Source organism: Cuculus canorus, chromosome 2, assembly GCF_017976375.1.
Source record: "Cuculus canorus isolate bCucCan1 chromosome 2, bCucCan1.pri, whole genome shotgun sequence".
NCBI lineage: Eukaryota > Metazoa > Chordata > Aves > Cuculiformes > Cuculidae > Cuculus > Cuculus canorus.
The window spans coordinates 158020086-158034586 of NC_071402.1; the positions used below are offsets into that span (position 1 = coordinate 158020086).

Genomic DNA, 14501 nt, shown 5'->3' on the forward strand with positions numbered 1-14501 from the left:
TATCAGGATGAAATTTTTTACTGTGAGGTTGGTGAGGTACTGGCAGAGGTTTCCCAGAGAAGTCGTGGATACCCCATCCCTGGAGATGTTCAAGGCCAGGTTGGATGAAACTTTGAGCAACCTGATCCGGTGGAAGGTGTCCCTGCCCATGGCAGGGGAATTGGAACTCAGTGATCTTTAAGGTGCCCTCCAACCCAAATCATTCTATGATTCTATAAAATAAAAAAAAATGTAGCCACTGGGAAAAGGCAAAGAACCACAATTCTTGGGCTGCTCAAGCACATAGAGGTACCATGGCTCAGTTTAAAATGGAGCTTTCCCAGATATGGTGAAATACTCCAATCTCTTATTATGAGGTAGCAAGAAAGTTCTCTGACTTGTCTTGTACATATCCTTCTGTAGCAGCAGCTGCAGTTTTGCTCTTAGCTCTCGCAGTAAGATCTAAATTGCAACTACAGAATAATTGGGTTTGAAAGGCACTAAATTCTTCTTTGAAGAACGAATTGCAGATCAAACCCTTTCCTTCTGTTGTAATTCACAGATACAGAGTGTTAATCATAATTCAGTGATCAAACTTCCATATCAACCCTATGGAGGACACCAAGAGCTGTAACTTCTCTGCCTTCAAGCAAGGTTTCTCCTACCTTTGACTTTCAATGATGCAGTGGTTTTCTGATCCCCCAAGCTGCATGTATAATCACCAGCATCCTGAGCCTCAGCATCGTAGATTAAGAGTTCAGCACGAGTCCCCTCTTGCCGGATCTCATACTTGTCACTTGTCTGCAGGACTGTTTCTCCTTTCCTCCACTCCACAGTTCCATTGGGTTTCGTCAGCTCACAGTACAGTATGGCTGTACACCCTTCCTCCACCTCCTCGTTTTTCAGACGGTGTTTGAAAAACACCGGCTGGGCTTGAAAGGGGGAATGGTGAAAAGATTTAAAAAAAAAAAAGGGTGAAGCAAAAATAGAAAATGGAGGAATGTTTTATTTTTAAGGTACTGATAATGCCGTTCATGAAGTTCATGCACTGTTCTGGCTGTGTTTACCTAAGAAGAGCTGCCAGGGACAGAGATGCCTAGGTATAAGCCAGACAGAGGAGGAGGACTGAGAAGATTTAACCAGCAGAAAAAAAATTCAGTTCTACAGGAGCTGTATTTCTCTTTTCATATCCTAGACTTCTTTTCACAATGAATTCCAGGCTAATGTCAGTAATAGGTTTTGAAGCCCAGGTGGTTTTTCATCCCCAAAATAAAACCACAGAACAGGATAAAAATCACTCAAAGAATACTTGCAGAGCTGAGGCTTCAGATCATGCAGCCAGGCATTCAACTACAAAATAATTAAGACTGAAGGCACCTCTGGAAGTCCTCCACGGATGGAGATTTTTCAACCCCTCTGGGTCCCAGTTCCAGTGTTTTACTACCTCTTCATTATGAAAAGCTGGGTTTTGTTTCCTAATCTGAACTTCTCTTGCTGCAGCTTGCACTTGTGACCTCTTATCTGTTTACTGAGTACCCCAAGGAAAGTCTGTCTCTCCTCTATAGACCCCTCTTAGGAGGCTGTAGACAGCAGTGAGGTCCCTCCTCAACTTTTTCTTCCACAGGCTGAACAAACCCAGCTGCTTTGCCTCTCCTCATACATCTCCGGTCCCCTATCAAACTTTGTGGCCTCTGCTGTGCTTGCTCCCCTACCTTGATGTCTGTCTGCTACTACAGAGCTCCAAAACTTGACATGTGCACCTCTCACCACTACTGAGCAAAGAGGAAAGCATACCTTTAACCTCTAGTTTGGCAGCGGTCTTCCCATCAGCTGTATGACAGCTATAGTCCCCTGAGTCTGCACGGTTCAAATCATGAATGACCAGTGTGTGCACTTTCCCCTCCTGCTTAATGGTGCACTTCTGGCTTGAGCGGATAATGGACGTGCCCTTCTTCCATTCCACTGGGACATCAGGTTTGGAGACTTCACAGGAAAGGTGAGCTGTACCACCCTCCTGTAGCTCCATGTTGTGAAGCGCTTTCACAAAAGTGACTGGAGCAACTGTGGGGAAGAGGGTACCAACAGTGCTGGAATCATCTGATCCAGCATTGTTCCCCATCAGAACTGTGTTAGACATTACAGAATCACAGAATGGCAGAGGCTAGAAGGGATGTCTGGAGATCATCCAGTCCATCTCGCAGGTTAATCTATAGCAGGCTGCATAGGAATGCATCCAGGTGGGTTTTGGATACCTTCAGAGAAGGACATTCCACAACTGCTCCAGGTAGCCTGTTCCAGTGCATGGAACTGGGTGCTATAGTAACATTGTGAACCAGATCAAAGAGGAACAAACAAGATAAGGTATTGACATGACCTATTAAGGCCAGGTTGGGTGGGACCTTGGGCAGCCTGATCTAGTGGGATGTCCCTGCCCATGGCAGGGGCCTGGAAATGGATGATCTTTAAGGTCCCTTCCAAGCCAAACTATTCTATTATTCTATGATTTTTCAAAATCAACGTAATGAAAGATTTTTCTGAGTTTTTGGATGCGTTGGGGAGTAAATATGATCTAAGTGCAACATAAGTAGGAGATTAATTCAGAGAATGTTCTTGACATTCCTCAGCATTGATTCTGACATATTTTAGCTTCTTGTTTCAGGATAAGTCGGATGGTCTTCCAAGGATGTCTGCTTTATTTCATGGATTATAAAAAAGGATTGACATGACTAGCTCAGATGTGGATATTTCTTAAATGTCTAAATTAGATTAGCCAAATTTCCCATGATTTCAGAGACTCCTCCTCCCAAATTAGCCTCTCCAGAAGCTAGAGAAATATTGACAATGCTTAATAGTACCTCCTCAGTTCCTTTTTCTAGGAGCTGCTCACCTTTGACAGATAGTTGTGCTGCTGAGGAATGCTGCCCAACTTTGAAACTGATGGGCCCACAGTCTTCTAGTGTCACCTTCCTCAGGATCAAAGTCTGACGTGTTCCTTCAACTCTAATCTCATTCATTTCATTGGATTGCAGGGGAACGTCACCCAAGAACCACTGGGTGTCCTGAGTTGTTTCCCAGGACAGCCTGCATTCAAAAACTGCGTCTTCTCCTTCATACGAAGTGACATCCTTCAGTGCCTCCACTATGATTGCTTCTTGTTCTTTATGGAAAGGTCAACAAAGTTTGTTATCTACTTTGAAGTGATGGGTTAAACATTTTGTTATGCTTTGTTACGCTTTTCTTGGTGGTACTATATTCTTTGAAAGAACAACCACAAAAAACTAAGCACTGCATACATGGAAATGGAGTTAGATGGGAATGTAGCAATGTATTACATTCTTATAGAAGCATAATGTATGTACGTGTGAATATATAGTATGCACATATATATGATGGTCTATAAAGTATGCATGTTATCTTGTATTGTGTGTATGATAAGTATATAATACACACTTACAATGCAATCTATGTATTATGAAAACATTGTCAACATATTTTAGTAGGTGGCATTAACGTGAAACCACAGAACCACTGACTAAAGACCCATTTTTAATTCCATAGGAATAACTGGACCTGTTCTTACCCTTCTGAAACCACCCTTGTCTCTGAAATCCCAATGATTCTGTTTGGGAACAGGACAATATCTAGCTGTCAAATTATTTAGTCATGTTCCCCTGCCGTAGTACCGGGCTCTGCTCATCTCTTCCCCATGCAAAGCCCCACCTTTCACAAGCACAGCTGCGGTTGTTTGCTGGTCCCCTGTGTCGCACACATATTCTCCAGCATCAGTTTTGCTCAGGTTGTGAATCGTCAGCTCAGCCACAGACCCTGCCTGGCGCATCTTGTATTTGTCACTTGGTCGCAGCACTGTCCCGGCCTTTTTCCACTGCACAGCAGCATTTGATTTTGAGATTTCACAGCTCAAAGTGATGGTGCCACCTTCTTCAGCTTGTTGGTTCTGGAGTGGTTGCGTGAAGGTTACAGGCAAAGCTAAATGGAGATAAATCAGAGGAGAAATTTATGTTTCATTGCTTGCTGTGTCACAGCCTTTGTATTTAGTGAAACCACAGTGCCATTCCAAATCTGGTTCAAACTCAGTTCCAAAGTTTCTATAAAATCTGAACAAGGAATGACAGGAAATGCTAAAATTTCCAGGAGCACTAAGCACTTTAGACTCCCCAAGAATCCCTGGGCATTGCACATACCATGCCTTTCTGGGAATATGTTCCTTCTAACACAGGAGTGGTCACAGATATGGACTCCTGAGCATCTAAGTGCAAGTATCTCCAAATGTGTACCAAACCCACAACTGAAATTTTACTCCTAATAATCTAAATTTTTGTGGTTTTGGAAGGCTGCATGGAGAAACTTCATTATATAAAGCCGTTTGTGTGAAAACTTAACCCAGAAGGGAGTGAATGAATGCTGCATGTCTCCACGCTGATGTGAATCATCAATGGGTCAAGATGAAGATTTGGTGGGTTGGTTTACGATGTGTCACATATAGAAGTTTAGCTCCTCAAGTCCTAGGAGAACCTTGGTGGCTCCACAGCAGCAGCAGAATTTGTATGTACAAGGGAAAGAGATGAGGTTCCAGAAATCACAGTGAATTCACAGGAACTGTGTAGCAGATACATATAAGTGGAGAGAAATCTGAAGGTATCTGTGGGCTACATAGAAATGGATGGTATATTCTGTGGGGCAGCTGGACAATGGCTGAGGTCACGGCTTTTGTACAATTGCATTTTCAGGGAGAGTATCCCACTGCAGAGCTAAGTCCTGCAGACCTAGGGTTCTTAGAAGACAGCAAAGGAAATAGGAAGAGAGAGAAATAAAGTCTGAAGAAGCACAGACCTACTCCTTTAAACTGTGTTGATTCAGAAAACCTCATCACAGATAAGGACCATATTCTCTGCCTCGGTGTCCCTGAACATTACATACAGAACGCCTGAACTAACTTAGAGCTCCCTAAAAAGTAAAGTGAAAGCCTTTTGTCACCTTTCACCATCAAGGATGCCGTAGTCTGCTCATCGCCAGAATCACAGGTGTAGTCTCCGGCATCCTTCAGCTGTAAATCATGGATGAGTAGCTCCACAGCAGACCCAGTCTGCTTCATCTCGTATTTGTTGCTGGCTTGGAGGAAGACAGACCCTTTTTTCCACCTCACTGGTGCATTTTGTTTGGAGAGCTGTGCATGAAGGGTGACTGTAGAGCCTTCCTCAGCTTCCTGGTTTCGGAGTTTTTTTTCAAAGAGCGCTGGAGTGGCTGGGACCACACACAGAAACACAAACAGACAGCCACCATCAGAGGATCTGCTTGCAATACAAATATTCTGGTATCATTGGATCCTGACGTTAGTGTGATAGCAGGCAGGTGAGTGCCCTTCATAGAAGAGCCCTCAAGAGCTATTTCAAAAGACACTTTACAAGAATCTCCTGGTTCCCCTTTATTTTAGCTGATCTTGTGTATCAGAAAAAGTCTCCTCAATATCGTATTTGTAGCAGAGTAGATTTAAAACTGGACATATTGGCACATTTCACCAATTTTTAAGACCCTGGGCCCCAGAAATACTTGGATGACTTGCTATTCAGCTGAATGTGAGCACTGAGGTAAATTTGGGCACCTTGACTCTTGAGGACTATCTTCTCAGGTGGAACGACATCTCAAAGGATAGTTAAGCACCAAAAGTGGCCTCATTCTAATTTTAATTTCAACCTTGGTTTTCTGAGTGACCAGAAAGAGGCCCTTGTGTCTAGGATTGTGGAAGAAGTTATTACCCTTCTGTCCCTCTATGTTCGTTGCTCAGGACACCACAAGACTTAACATCACTTCTGAAAGGAAAAGGACTTAGTTGCCTTATGACAGTAAAGTACATCTAAAGTCAAAGAGAGTAGATAACACCCTTTACCTAGTGCTAAGCCAAGGAAGCAGAACAAATTTCTCACCTTAGAAAGGAAAAAAACCTAAACAACCTACCTTTAACAGTTAAAGTGGCTGTTGTTTTTTCGTTTCCATTATCACAGGTGTATTTGCCACAGTCTTCTGGTTTTAAGTTATGAATCTTCAAAATATGGATTGTTCCCTCCTGCCTGATTTCATACTTGGAGCTTGGGGAAATCACCTGGGTGCCCTTCTTCCACTCCACTGCAACATTAGGCTGGGACACCTCGCAGCGGAGGATGGCTGTCTCTTCTTCCTGCACTTCTGTGCTCTGTAGTTTCTCTTTAAAGACTGGAGGTGGCACTGAAATTACGAACACAGCAAAGCCATTTACAGTCACCTTTATCTTGTTTCCTTGCAGTAATAAAGAAACAGTTGAACAGTTAAGTGTTAAAAAATCATAGAATCATAGAAACCTTACGTTGGAAGAAACCTTAAAGACCATCCAGTTCCAACCACGGGCCATGTCCCGTCGACAGGGACACCTTCCAGTGGATCAGGCTGCTCAAAGCCTCATCCAGCCTGGCCTTGAACACCTCCAGGAAGGGGGTGTCCATGAGCCTCACCATCCTTGTGGTGAAAAAATTAGTCCTAAAATCTAATTCAAATCTCCCTTTTTTCAGCTTAAATCTGTTACCTCTTGTCCTATCCCTCAGTCTCTGATCATGAGCCCCTCTTTAAGATCTTTAAATATTTAAATACTTTAACTCCATCTTTAAATACTTTAACTTTTGTATTGCATATTGGAGGGTTAAATCAAGTGAATGGATTTTGAGGACACCCCACAAATACTTCTTGAAGTGCTAATCAGAAACTTTACAGATGTTTCAACTGGTTCAGATGTGATGGGGACTTTACCCAGACCAACAGTTTCAAAGAGGGAAAGAGAAGGATGTTCGTGAATTTCTTCAAAACAGTGTCTAGGGAAGGAAAATCTCCAAAGAAGAGAAAAAGTAAAGGGAAAGAAAAAGCAATGAAAATTACAGATTTGTCAATCTGCCTACTCGAGCAAACCCAGTCTTTTACCTACAAATTAGTTAGCTTCAGGACCATGGTGACATTTCCACTGTCTATCCATGGTGACAAGCAAGGTGACAAGCAGACCAGTACACTGCATAAGCTCTGAAGAACATGCACTCTACTACCATGAGCTAACAAGGAGTGTTAGGCCTTGAGTCTACTACTAGTAAAATGAAAATATCATCTGTTCTCACCTATCCCGTTCTTTTCCACATCACCCTTACCTTTCACTGTGAGTTCTGCCGTTGATGTGTGGGGTCCCACTCGGAAACTGATGGTACCAATGTCCTGCTCAGTCACCTTTCTTAATGTTAGGGTGTGAATCCTTCCTTTTTCCACTGAAATCTCATTCATTTCATTATTTTGCAGAGCAACATCCTGTAGCTTCCATTCAATATCCCTTGCATTCTCGTGAGAAACCTGGCATCGAAATGTGACATCATCTCCTTCAAACACCACCATGTCCTTTAGGCCACTCACGATGGTCACATCAGGCTCTGCGAACAGTCCAGCAGTAGTCAAGCCATGAAAGGGAAAAAATGCTTCAAATCATACAAACATCAAACAATATAATAGGTTGGAGTGGACTTCTGGAGGTCATCTGGTCCAACAAGTTCTCTAAGCAGGACCAGCTTACATTAGGTTGTTCGGTGCCTTGCCCGTCTGAGCATTAAATACCTCCAAGGATAGAGATATCACAGCTTCTTAAATCACATTTCAAACACTGGTGGTTCACTACTTCCCGTGTACTTGATAACCTGACCACTATCTTTCAGTTAGTAGTTTTATTCCTTGCCCTTTCTCAGAGATAGGTTGAATAATGTTTTTTTTTATTACATATTTGATGCAAATGGGTGAATGAGGTTTGCATGCTAGATGCTAAATTCGGGATTTAAACTTACTACATTTATACTTAGGTATCTTCATAGAATAATATTAAAGCCTGACCCCTCTGCTGTCATTTTGCACACAGAATTACGTATCTTCTGTGCTGGCACTTCAAACTGGCTGGCACTGTGCTTTCAGTAGGACTTGGTGGATTAGTGTGAGCACAGGGAATCTGTGCTTCTGTTGCCTGAAACCTGCTTCTACGACAGCCAGGCACCCACGGACTTGCGCAAAGATCATTCAGACAGCCTTCAGCAAGCAAAAGCAATGTGGACCCTAATTCTGCTGGAGAATACCAAAGGAGAAGCAGTGTGGTCTCATCTGAGCAAACACAGTACATATTCATACAACTGAGGTCACCATCTGCACAAAAAAAGGGTGCAGCAGGGCATAGCGTACTAAGTATCTATAATATCTGGTAGCCTGTAGAGATGCTAGCAGTGATTGTTCCACACTAGTGGTCCGGCCTGAAAGCAAGCTCTGTCTGTAATGATATTAAGACCAGATGCAGCTGCCATGTGACTGGAAGCTGGGGATGGACCATCTGTTCGCTCACATGCATATGATGTCAAGCAAATATTTCATGCCACAAGTAAAAAATTACAGCTGACTTGTCCTTTCCTCTCCACCAAGTGAGTCTTTGCTTCGGTGCATTCATTGATCGAACTTTTTTTTATTATACCCTTCCTGTGTTCTGTGTTTACCACAATTTTTTATCATAATATTAACAGTTACGTTGCAATATCTTAGCATCCTAAAGTGAAAACCCCTTCACCCTGATAAACAGGTCTTGCCTTTCACGGTCAGTTTTGCAGAGCTTGTCTCATCTCCAGCCTTGCAGGAATACTCTCCAGCATCGCTAGGCTCCAGGCGATGAATACGCAGCTCACGAAGGGTGCCGTCCTGCCACATTTCATACTTTGAGCTTGAATGAAGGACGACTCCATCTTTCCTCCACTCCACTTCTGCTTTGCTAATGGAAATCTCACAGCGCAGCCTGGCTGTTCCTCCCTCTTCCACTTCTTCATTCTTCAGCTGCTGCTTCAGCCGAGGTTTGACGGCTGCGAAGTGAAAAACAGTTAATGCACCATTCATTAGCTCAAATGCCAGATCTGGACAACTCAGCACAAGGCACCTGGGTTCTGATGCTGCAGAAAAAAAATTGCATTAAGTGGTTGTATGATGATAACAACCCTTTTTTTCCTCTATAAACAGACCTATGTTCTATATTTCCAGACAGGGAGAGGATCAGAAATTTCCCCCCATAAAGCCACCCACATTACACCTTTTATACAGTTGCTCTGGATATTGGAAACTCCCACACACATAAGGATCTTTACGAAACAAAATCTGGTACTTTCTGATTAAAACTAGTGTAAACCTGTTCGTTTTTGTAGAAATACTTGTGACTTCCAACGTCATAAATGTGTAAACACATCTTTCCTCTGCTACCTTTTTGGAGACTCTAGACCATCAATAGAGAGCCTTTCCAGACAACGCATACACAAATTGACTACATTTATGCAAGCGAGACATGGAACAACTCAGACAACAGCTTATCTCTGGTGAAAATGAGAAGGGCATTTCCATCATGAGCAATTGTGAAAACAGGAGTCTCAGTGGTTGTGTTTTTTCTGCCTAAACCCTATTGTGATACATGTAAAGCAAGTCCGTACCTGGCCCCAATGGCTGCATTGTGGGTCAGGTTCAGCCAAGAGGATGTAGTTTGAAGGGTTGTGGCTTAGAGCACAGCTACAAGTTGCACTTAACAGTCTGAGACAATCACAAACATTTCATAGACATGAATTAATCACAGACATTATTCCTGGTTCATTTAAACACACTGTTCTCAGGATTGTCTTGGCAAGGTATTAGAGAAACTGAAAATAATTTTTTTAAATGCGTCTGTAAATGACTTATTGATTCCACTGAACCAGCAGTGAATGCAAAGTGCCAAAACCAAAGACCTATTAGAATTTCAAAACACCATGATGCAGTTTCTTGCTTTTATCAACATCAGAAGAATGAATCCATACACTGTGAGCTGTGCTTTACAGGGTTAAATAGCCATTCTACAAACCCTGTCCCATGAGATCCGCTTTTCTGTATTCTGGTTTATGACTGGGCACCTGCTTTCCTCTTTATCTTAACTTTTGAGATGCCTTGATCACAAATGAATAACAGAATATCATCCATACAATTTCACATATCCCCTTTATCCTCTGTTCCATTTTGATGCAATGCTAACCATTCACTCTGAGGACTGCTGTGCTCTGCTGGTCTCCTGTATCACAAGTGTAATCAGAGGCATCTTCTGGTTCTACATTATGAATCACAAGTTGAGCTACGTGACTGCTTAATTTGATTTCATATTTGGTGCATGGGAAGAGCTCCATGGTGCCTTTCCTCCACTCCACTGTTGCATTATCCTTTGTCAGCTCACACTGGAATTTCACCGCAGCTCCTTCTTCCACCTCCTTGTCCTTGAGCTCCTTTTTGAAAAGAACTGGTAGAGCTAGAGGGAATAAAAAAGAAGGAACAGGAGCTTTTATTGAAGCCTGAGTCAAGTCTTGGTTAGCACAGTTAGACTGACACTTTGGAGAACAAGATATTGTGTTTTGCAAGTGCTGTATTCCTAGGTAGGATCCATGTTTCCTAATTTGCCTGGAGCTACTAGGAGATCTGGCTGCATCAGGAGCAGCTATTGGTACTTAAAACATTTATTTCCTTTATTTCTTGACTCAAATCCATCCCAGCATTGAATTCTTTGAATGATTTTATTCTTCTGATGTTCTAACAAAGATCTCCAGAGTAAATAAGATTGAAACTCCATGATCTTGACAGATGAGGAAGGTCATTGTCAGTGTTCTTCCAGGATGTTATGTTAAAGTGTTGCTCTTCCCTTAATTTCTCCCTGGCCATAAAACTAGAAAACATTTCTTCTTAGAACCCAAGAATCAAACCAAGTATTATCCTCTTCCATTCTCATAGAAAAAAATAAAATAAAATAAAATTTTAAAAAATCCTAGTATACCAGATGAAAAGGAAAATATTTACAGGGGAAATGAAAGAGTGTTTCTAAATAGTCACATTCAAACTGCTGCTTTGCACGTTGGATGGAATCTATTCCTTTAGGAGTCAGCTCACACCACCTACCTTTCACAGTTAAAGATGCTTTGGTTTCCTGATCCCCAGTGTCACAGCTGTATTCTCCTGTATCTTCTAATTTGAGATTATGTATTAAGAGCTCTACCAGGCATTCTCTCTGCCTTATCTCGTATTTCTGGCTGGGCTGCAGCCCCACTCCTCCTTTCCTCCATTCCACTGCAGTGTTGGGTTTTGACAGCTCACAGCAGAAAGCAGCTGTACTTCCTTCCTCTGATTCCTTATTCTCTAGGGGCCGCTTAAATGTGACAGGCAGTGCTGCAAAATTTGAGAGGGAAGTGTTTTAAGAGTGTTTTAGTATGGAAGGGACCTAAGCCTACCATCATTCTTTAGAAATGTCCTATGCTAATGAGTCCATAACCTTTGGGCTGCAGCTGTCTGTTTTGGTAGCAACGTTCTTCAACCATTACATGAACCTAGAGCTGGACAGATGGTGAAGTTAGGAAAGATCAGATCTTAGAGAGTGATCCATAGAAAGGCCTGGTTTGTGATCTGAAGTAATCAGACATTCCTACAGAATTGCCTCTGTGCCAACTAACGGATGCTTCAGTCAAAGATCACTGGGACGTTTCCTCTTACATGGACCCCTGTTCCTTAATACAGGTCTGCAAGTTTGCAATACTAAGCAAAGTCCATTTTCCGCCCAAATAAAGCTTCTATCAACATATAAAAGATCAAGTTAGCATTTGAAATGCAAGAAGAGACAGTACAGTAAGAGATGAAAATAAAGTGACAAATGGAAGAGGAAATTCAGATTTCAGGCAAGGTCTTGCTCTGGATGGTAGAAGGGGTGGGGGAAAACAGACGTGGATGCACTTGTTTGCACTCCAAGTTTATACTCAAGACTCAAATCCTCAAGTAATAATACAGCATATTCATGTCATAGAAATCCTTTCTCCCTCAATTATCACATCTCTTATCATCCCAGTTGGATGTTATGCCAAATCAGGCATCCTTTTTGCCTACTGAAGCAATCAAAAACCCAAAATAACCATGAGCCTGCCTGGATAATATTCTGTTATCAATTCTCATAAGCAGTCGCACACCCTGCACTTAGAGGGCAGGAGAGTTCATCATATTTTGACACCATAAAACCATTTTATTGCTTTAATGCTCATTAATCACACCAGGTACTGCAAGCAGAACCTCTCTAACTGGACCATGCACGATGCTTAAGTAGGATATGTATGGTGGCATGAACCAGCAGCAAAATAAATATCTGTAGGGAACGCTGACAGATACTCCTTTCACTTCAGCTCTATTGAGTCTAGCGTCGATAGTCAGCCTACCATGTACGGTTACCACAGCTGTTGTCTGCTGATGTCCAGAGTCGCAGGTGTACTTTCCTGAATCATCCACTTCTAAGTCATAAATGATCAATTCAGCAGTGGAGCCCTGCTGCTTCATCTCATATTTCAAACCAGGGTAGAGAGTGGTATCTCCTTTCCTCCACTCTACTGGAGCATTTGCTTTGGTAAGCTCACACCTCAGTGTCACTCTACCACCTTCTTCTGCCTCGGTATTCTGAAGCTCTTGTTTAAAAAGTGCTGGTAAGGCTATAAAATAGAAATATAACTTGGAACATACTGCAATTGGGATTTGGGAAAGAGAGAGTAGAAAGAAAATGAAAGCAACAGAACAGCTTTTTGCAGATGTCTCTAAATCTCAATGGTCTAGAATGAAAGTACAAGGCTATTTCCCCAGAGAGGTATAAGGAATATCTGCAGAACAAGAAGAAACCAATTTCAAGAAGTTACATTTGCTGATTGCTATATGCAAGCTTCATCTAATTTATGATCTGAAAATGGTAGATCTTTCCTGCTATAACAGTAGCCAACAGGTTGCCTTGATCACAGAGGAGAGATTCTGAAACTCAGTAGGGATTTGTGAGAGTTCAAATTTCCCCTTACGGCAGGCCACTTGCAGGAGAGATTACAATTATCCTGACAAATGCCTTTAGTTCTGTACTATTATTCCCGTTTCAGGAAAACTAGATATTAAGAAGATCTTTTCTCTACACTGAAGGTGGTGAAACACTGCCACAGGTTGTTCAGAGGGGTGGTGGATGCCTCGTCCTTGGAAGCGTTCAAGGTCAGGTTGGGTGGGGCTCTGAGCAACCTGATCAAGTTGAAAATGTTCCTGCTTACTCCAGGGGGGGTGGACTGGGTGATCTTCATCATCCCTTGCAACCCAAATCATTTTATGGTTCTATCTGATCACTCTCTTAGGCTGTACAGACCATGGTATTCAGCACATCCTCCTTACGAATCCTAGCCAAATCTTCTCCATAGGTGACACTAACATACAGCTTTTATTTTCAGAATATATTATAAACTTTTCTCTTTCCCCCCTCTTTTTTTTTATTTTAATTCTTATGCTTTTTACCCTTGACTGTCAAAGTGGCAGTTGTCTCTTGATCTCCACACACACAAGTGTAATTTCCAGTGTCCTCCACATCCAGCTCATGGATAATCAGCTTTGCAACGGCACCATCTTGACTCATTTTATATTTGCTGCTTGCTTTCAGGACCTCCTGCCCCTTCTTCCACTCCACCACAGCAGGTTTAGTCAGCTCACAGCGCAGAACAGCTGTCCCACTTTCTACAGCTTCTAGGTCCCTCAGGTCTTTTTTGAATTCTGGAGGCAGTGCTGAGGAGTAGAAGAATTACCACAGAAAGAGTGAATATTCCTAAAAAAAGGAGCTAGATGAGGTCTTGGGGGAAAGGATGCATGGTACAAAACTAAGCCCTGATCCAGGTCACTGGAACACAATGGAAAAATCTTCCCCAGCTTCCCTGCATTCTGCATCAGGGCAAGGAAAGTGAGAAGGGTCAGCTCAGCTGAGGGGGACAAAACCCAACAGGCAACTCATTTTCCTGTTCTGACAGAAGGAGAAAGCAAGTAATCAAACTTCAAGGGAACACAAAGGCGAAGCAAACAGAGAAGGAATGGGAAGAAACCATAGCAATAGAGACTTGGGCAGGTCTAAGGTCTGGAAGACCTTGTCCCCAAGGACTACTTTACCATGCACTGTTAAGGCAGCTGTGGTGGTCTTGTCTCCACAAACACAAGCATAATCTCCAGTGTCATTCAAGTCTAAATCATGAACCACCAGCTCCACAACACAGCCTTCCTGTCTCATGCTGTACTTGCTGTCCGGTTTGAGGACATGATGGCCCTTCTTCCACTGAACTTTGGCAGGTGCCTTGCTGAGCTCACAGTGCAAAGTGGCCATTCCACCTTCTACGGCTTCCTTGCTGGTCATTTCTTCTTGGAAAAATGGAGGCACAGCTGAAGGATGTAGGTAAAAAGTGTTACAAACTGAGGATATGTCTGGGGATGGGTGAGATTAGGAAGCAACAGGGGAAAGTTGTGAAGCTTACAGAAGGATGAGCATCAGTAACAAAGAGAGGAAAGAGAAGTGAAAACATCGAAGTGGGAATATTACCTGATCCTTTTGGTTTTGTACTGTCTTCCTACCAGCAAAATTGCACTGTCCTCAAGAGATTTAT

The 14501-nt window shown here is 42.5% G+C and overlaps 1 protein-coding gene across 13 annotated transcripts in view; it reads right to left on the reverse strand.

Annotated features, from left to right (window-relative positions):
• The window catches only part of OBSCN (obscurin, cytoskeletal calmodulin and titin-interacting RhoGEF), a 201046-nt gene that overhangs the window by 87873 nt on the left and 98672 nt on the right, over positions 1-14501 (reverse strand). For 6 of the 13 annotated variants that reach the window (XM_054057959.1, XM_054057967.1, XM_054057966.1 and 3 more), the window contains 13 exons: positions 14014-14280; positions 13375-13638; positions 12279-12545; positions 10981-11247; positions 10073-10339; positions 8619-8885; positions 7161-7433; positions 5953-6219; positions 4975-5241; positions 3700-3966; positions 2867-3136; positions 1774-2040; positions 645-911 (listed from right to left, as the gene is read on the reverse strand). In XM_054057959.1, the coding sequence (XP_053913934.1) occupies positions 645-911; positions 1774-2040; positions 2867-3136; positions 3700-3966; positions 4975-5241; positions 5953-6219; positions 7161-7433; positions 8619-8885; positions 10073-10339; positions 10981-11247; positions 12279-12545; positions 13375-13638; positions 14014-14280 (3477 nt within the window). The remainder of the gene's footprint in view (positions 1-644; positions 912-1773; positions 2041-2866; positions 3137-3699; positions 3967-4974; positions 5242-5952; positions 6220-7160; positions 7434-8618; positions 8886-10072; positions 10340-10980; positions 11248-12278; positions 12546-13374; positions 13639-14013; positions 14281-14501) is intronic. The other 7 variants (XM_054057971.1, XM_054057960.1, XM_054057961.1 and 4 more) reach the window with 6 other exon arrangements.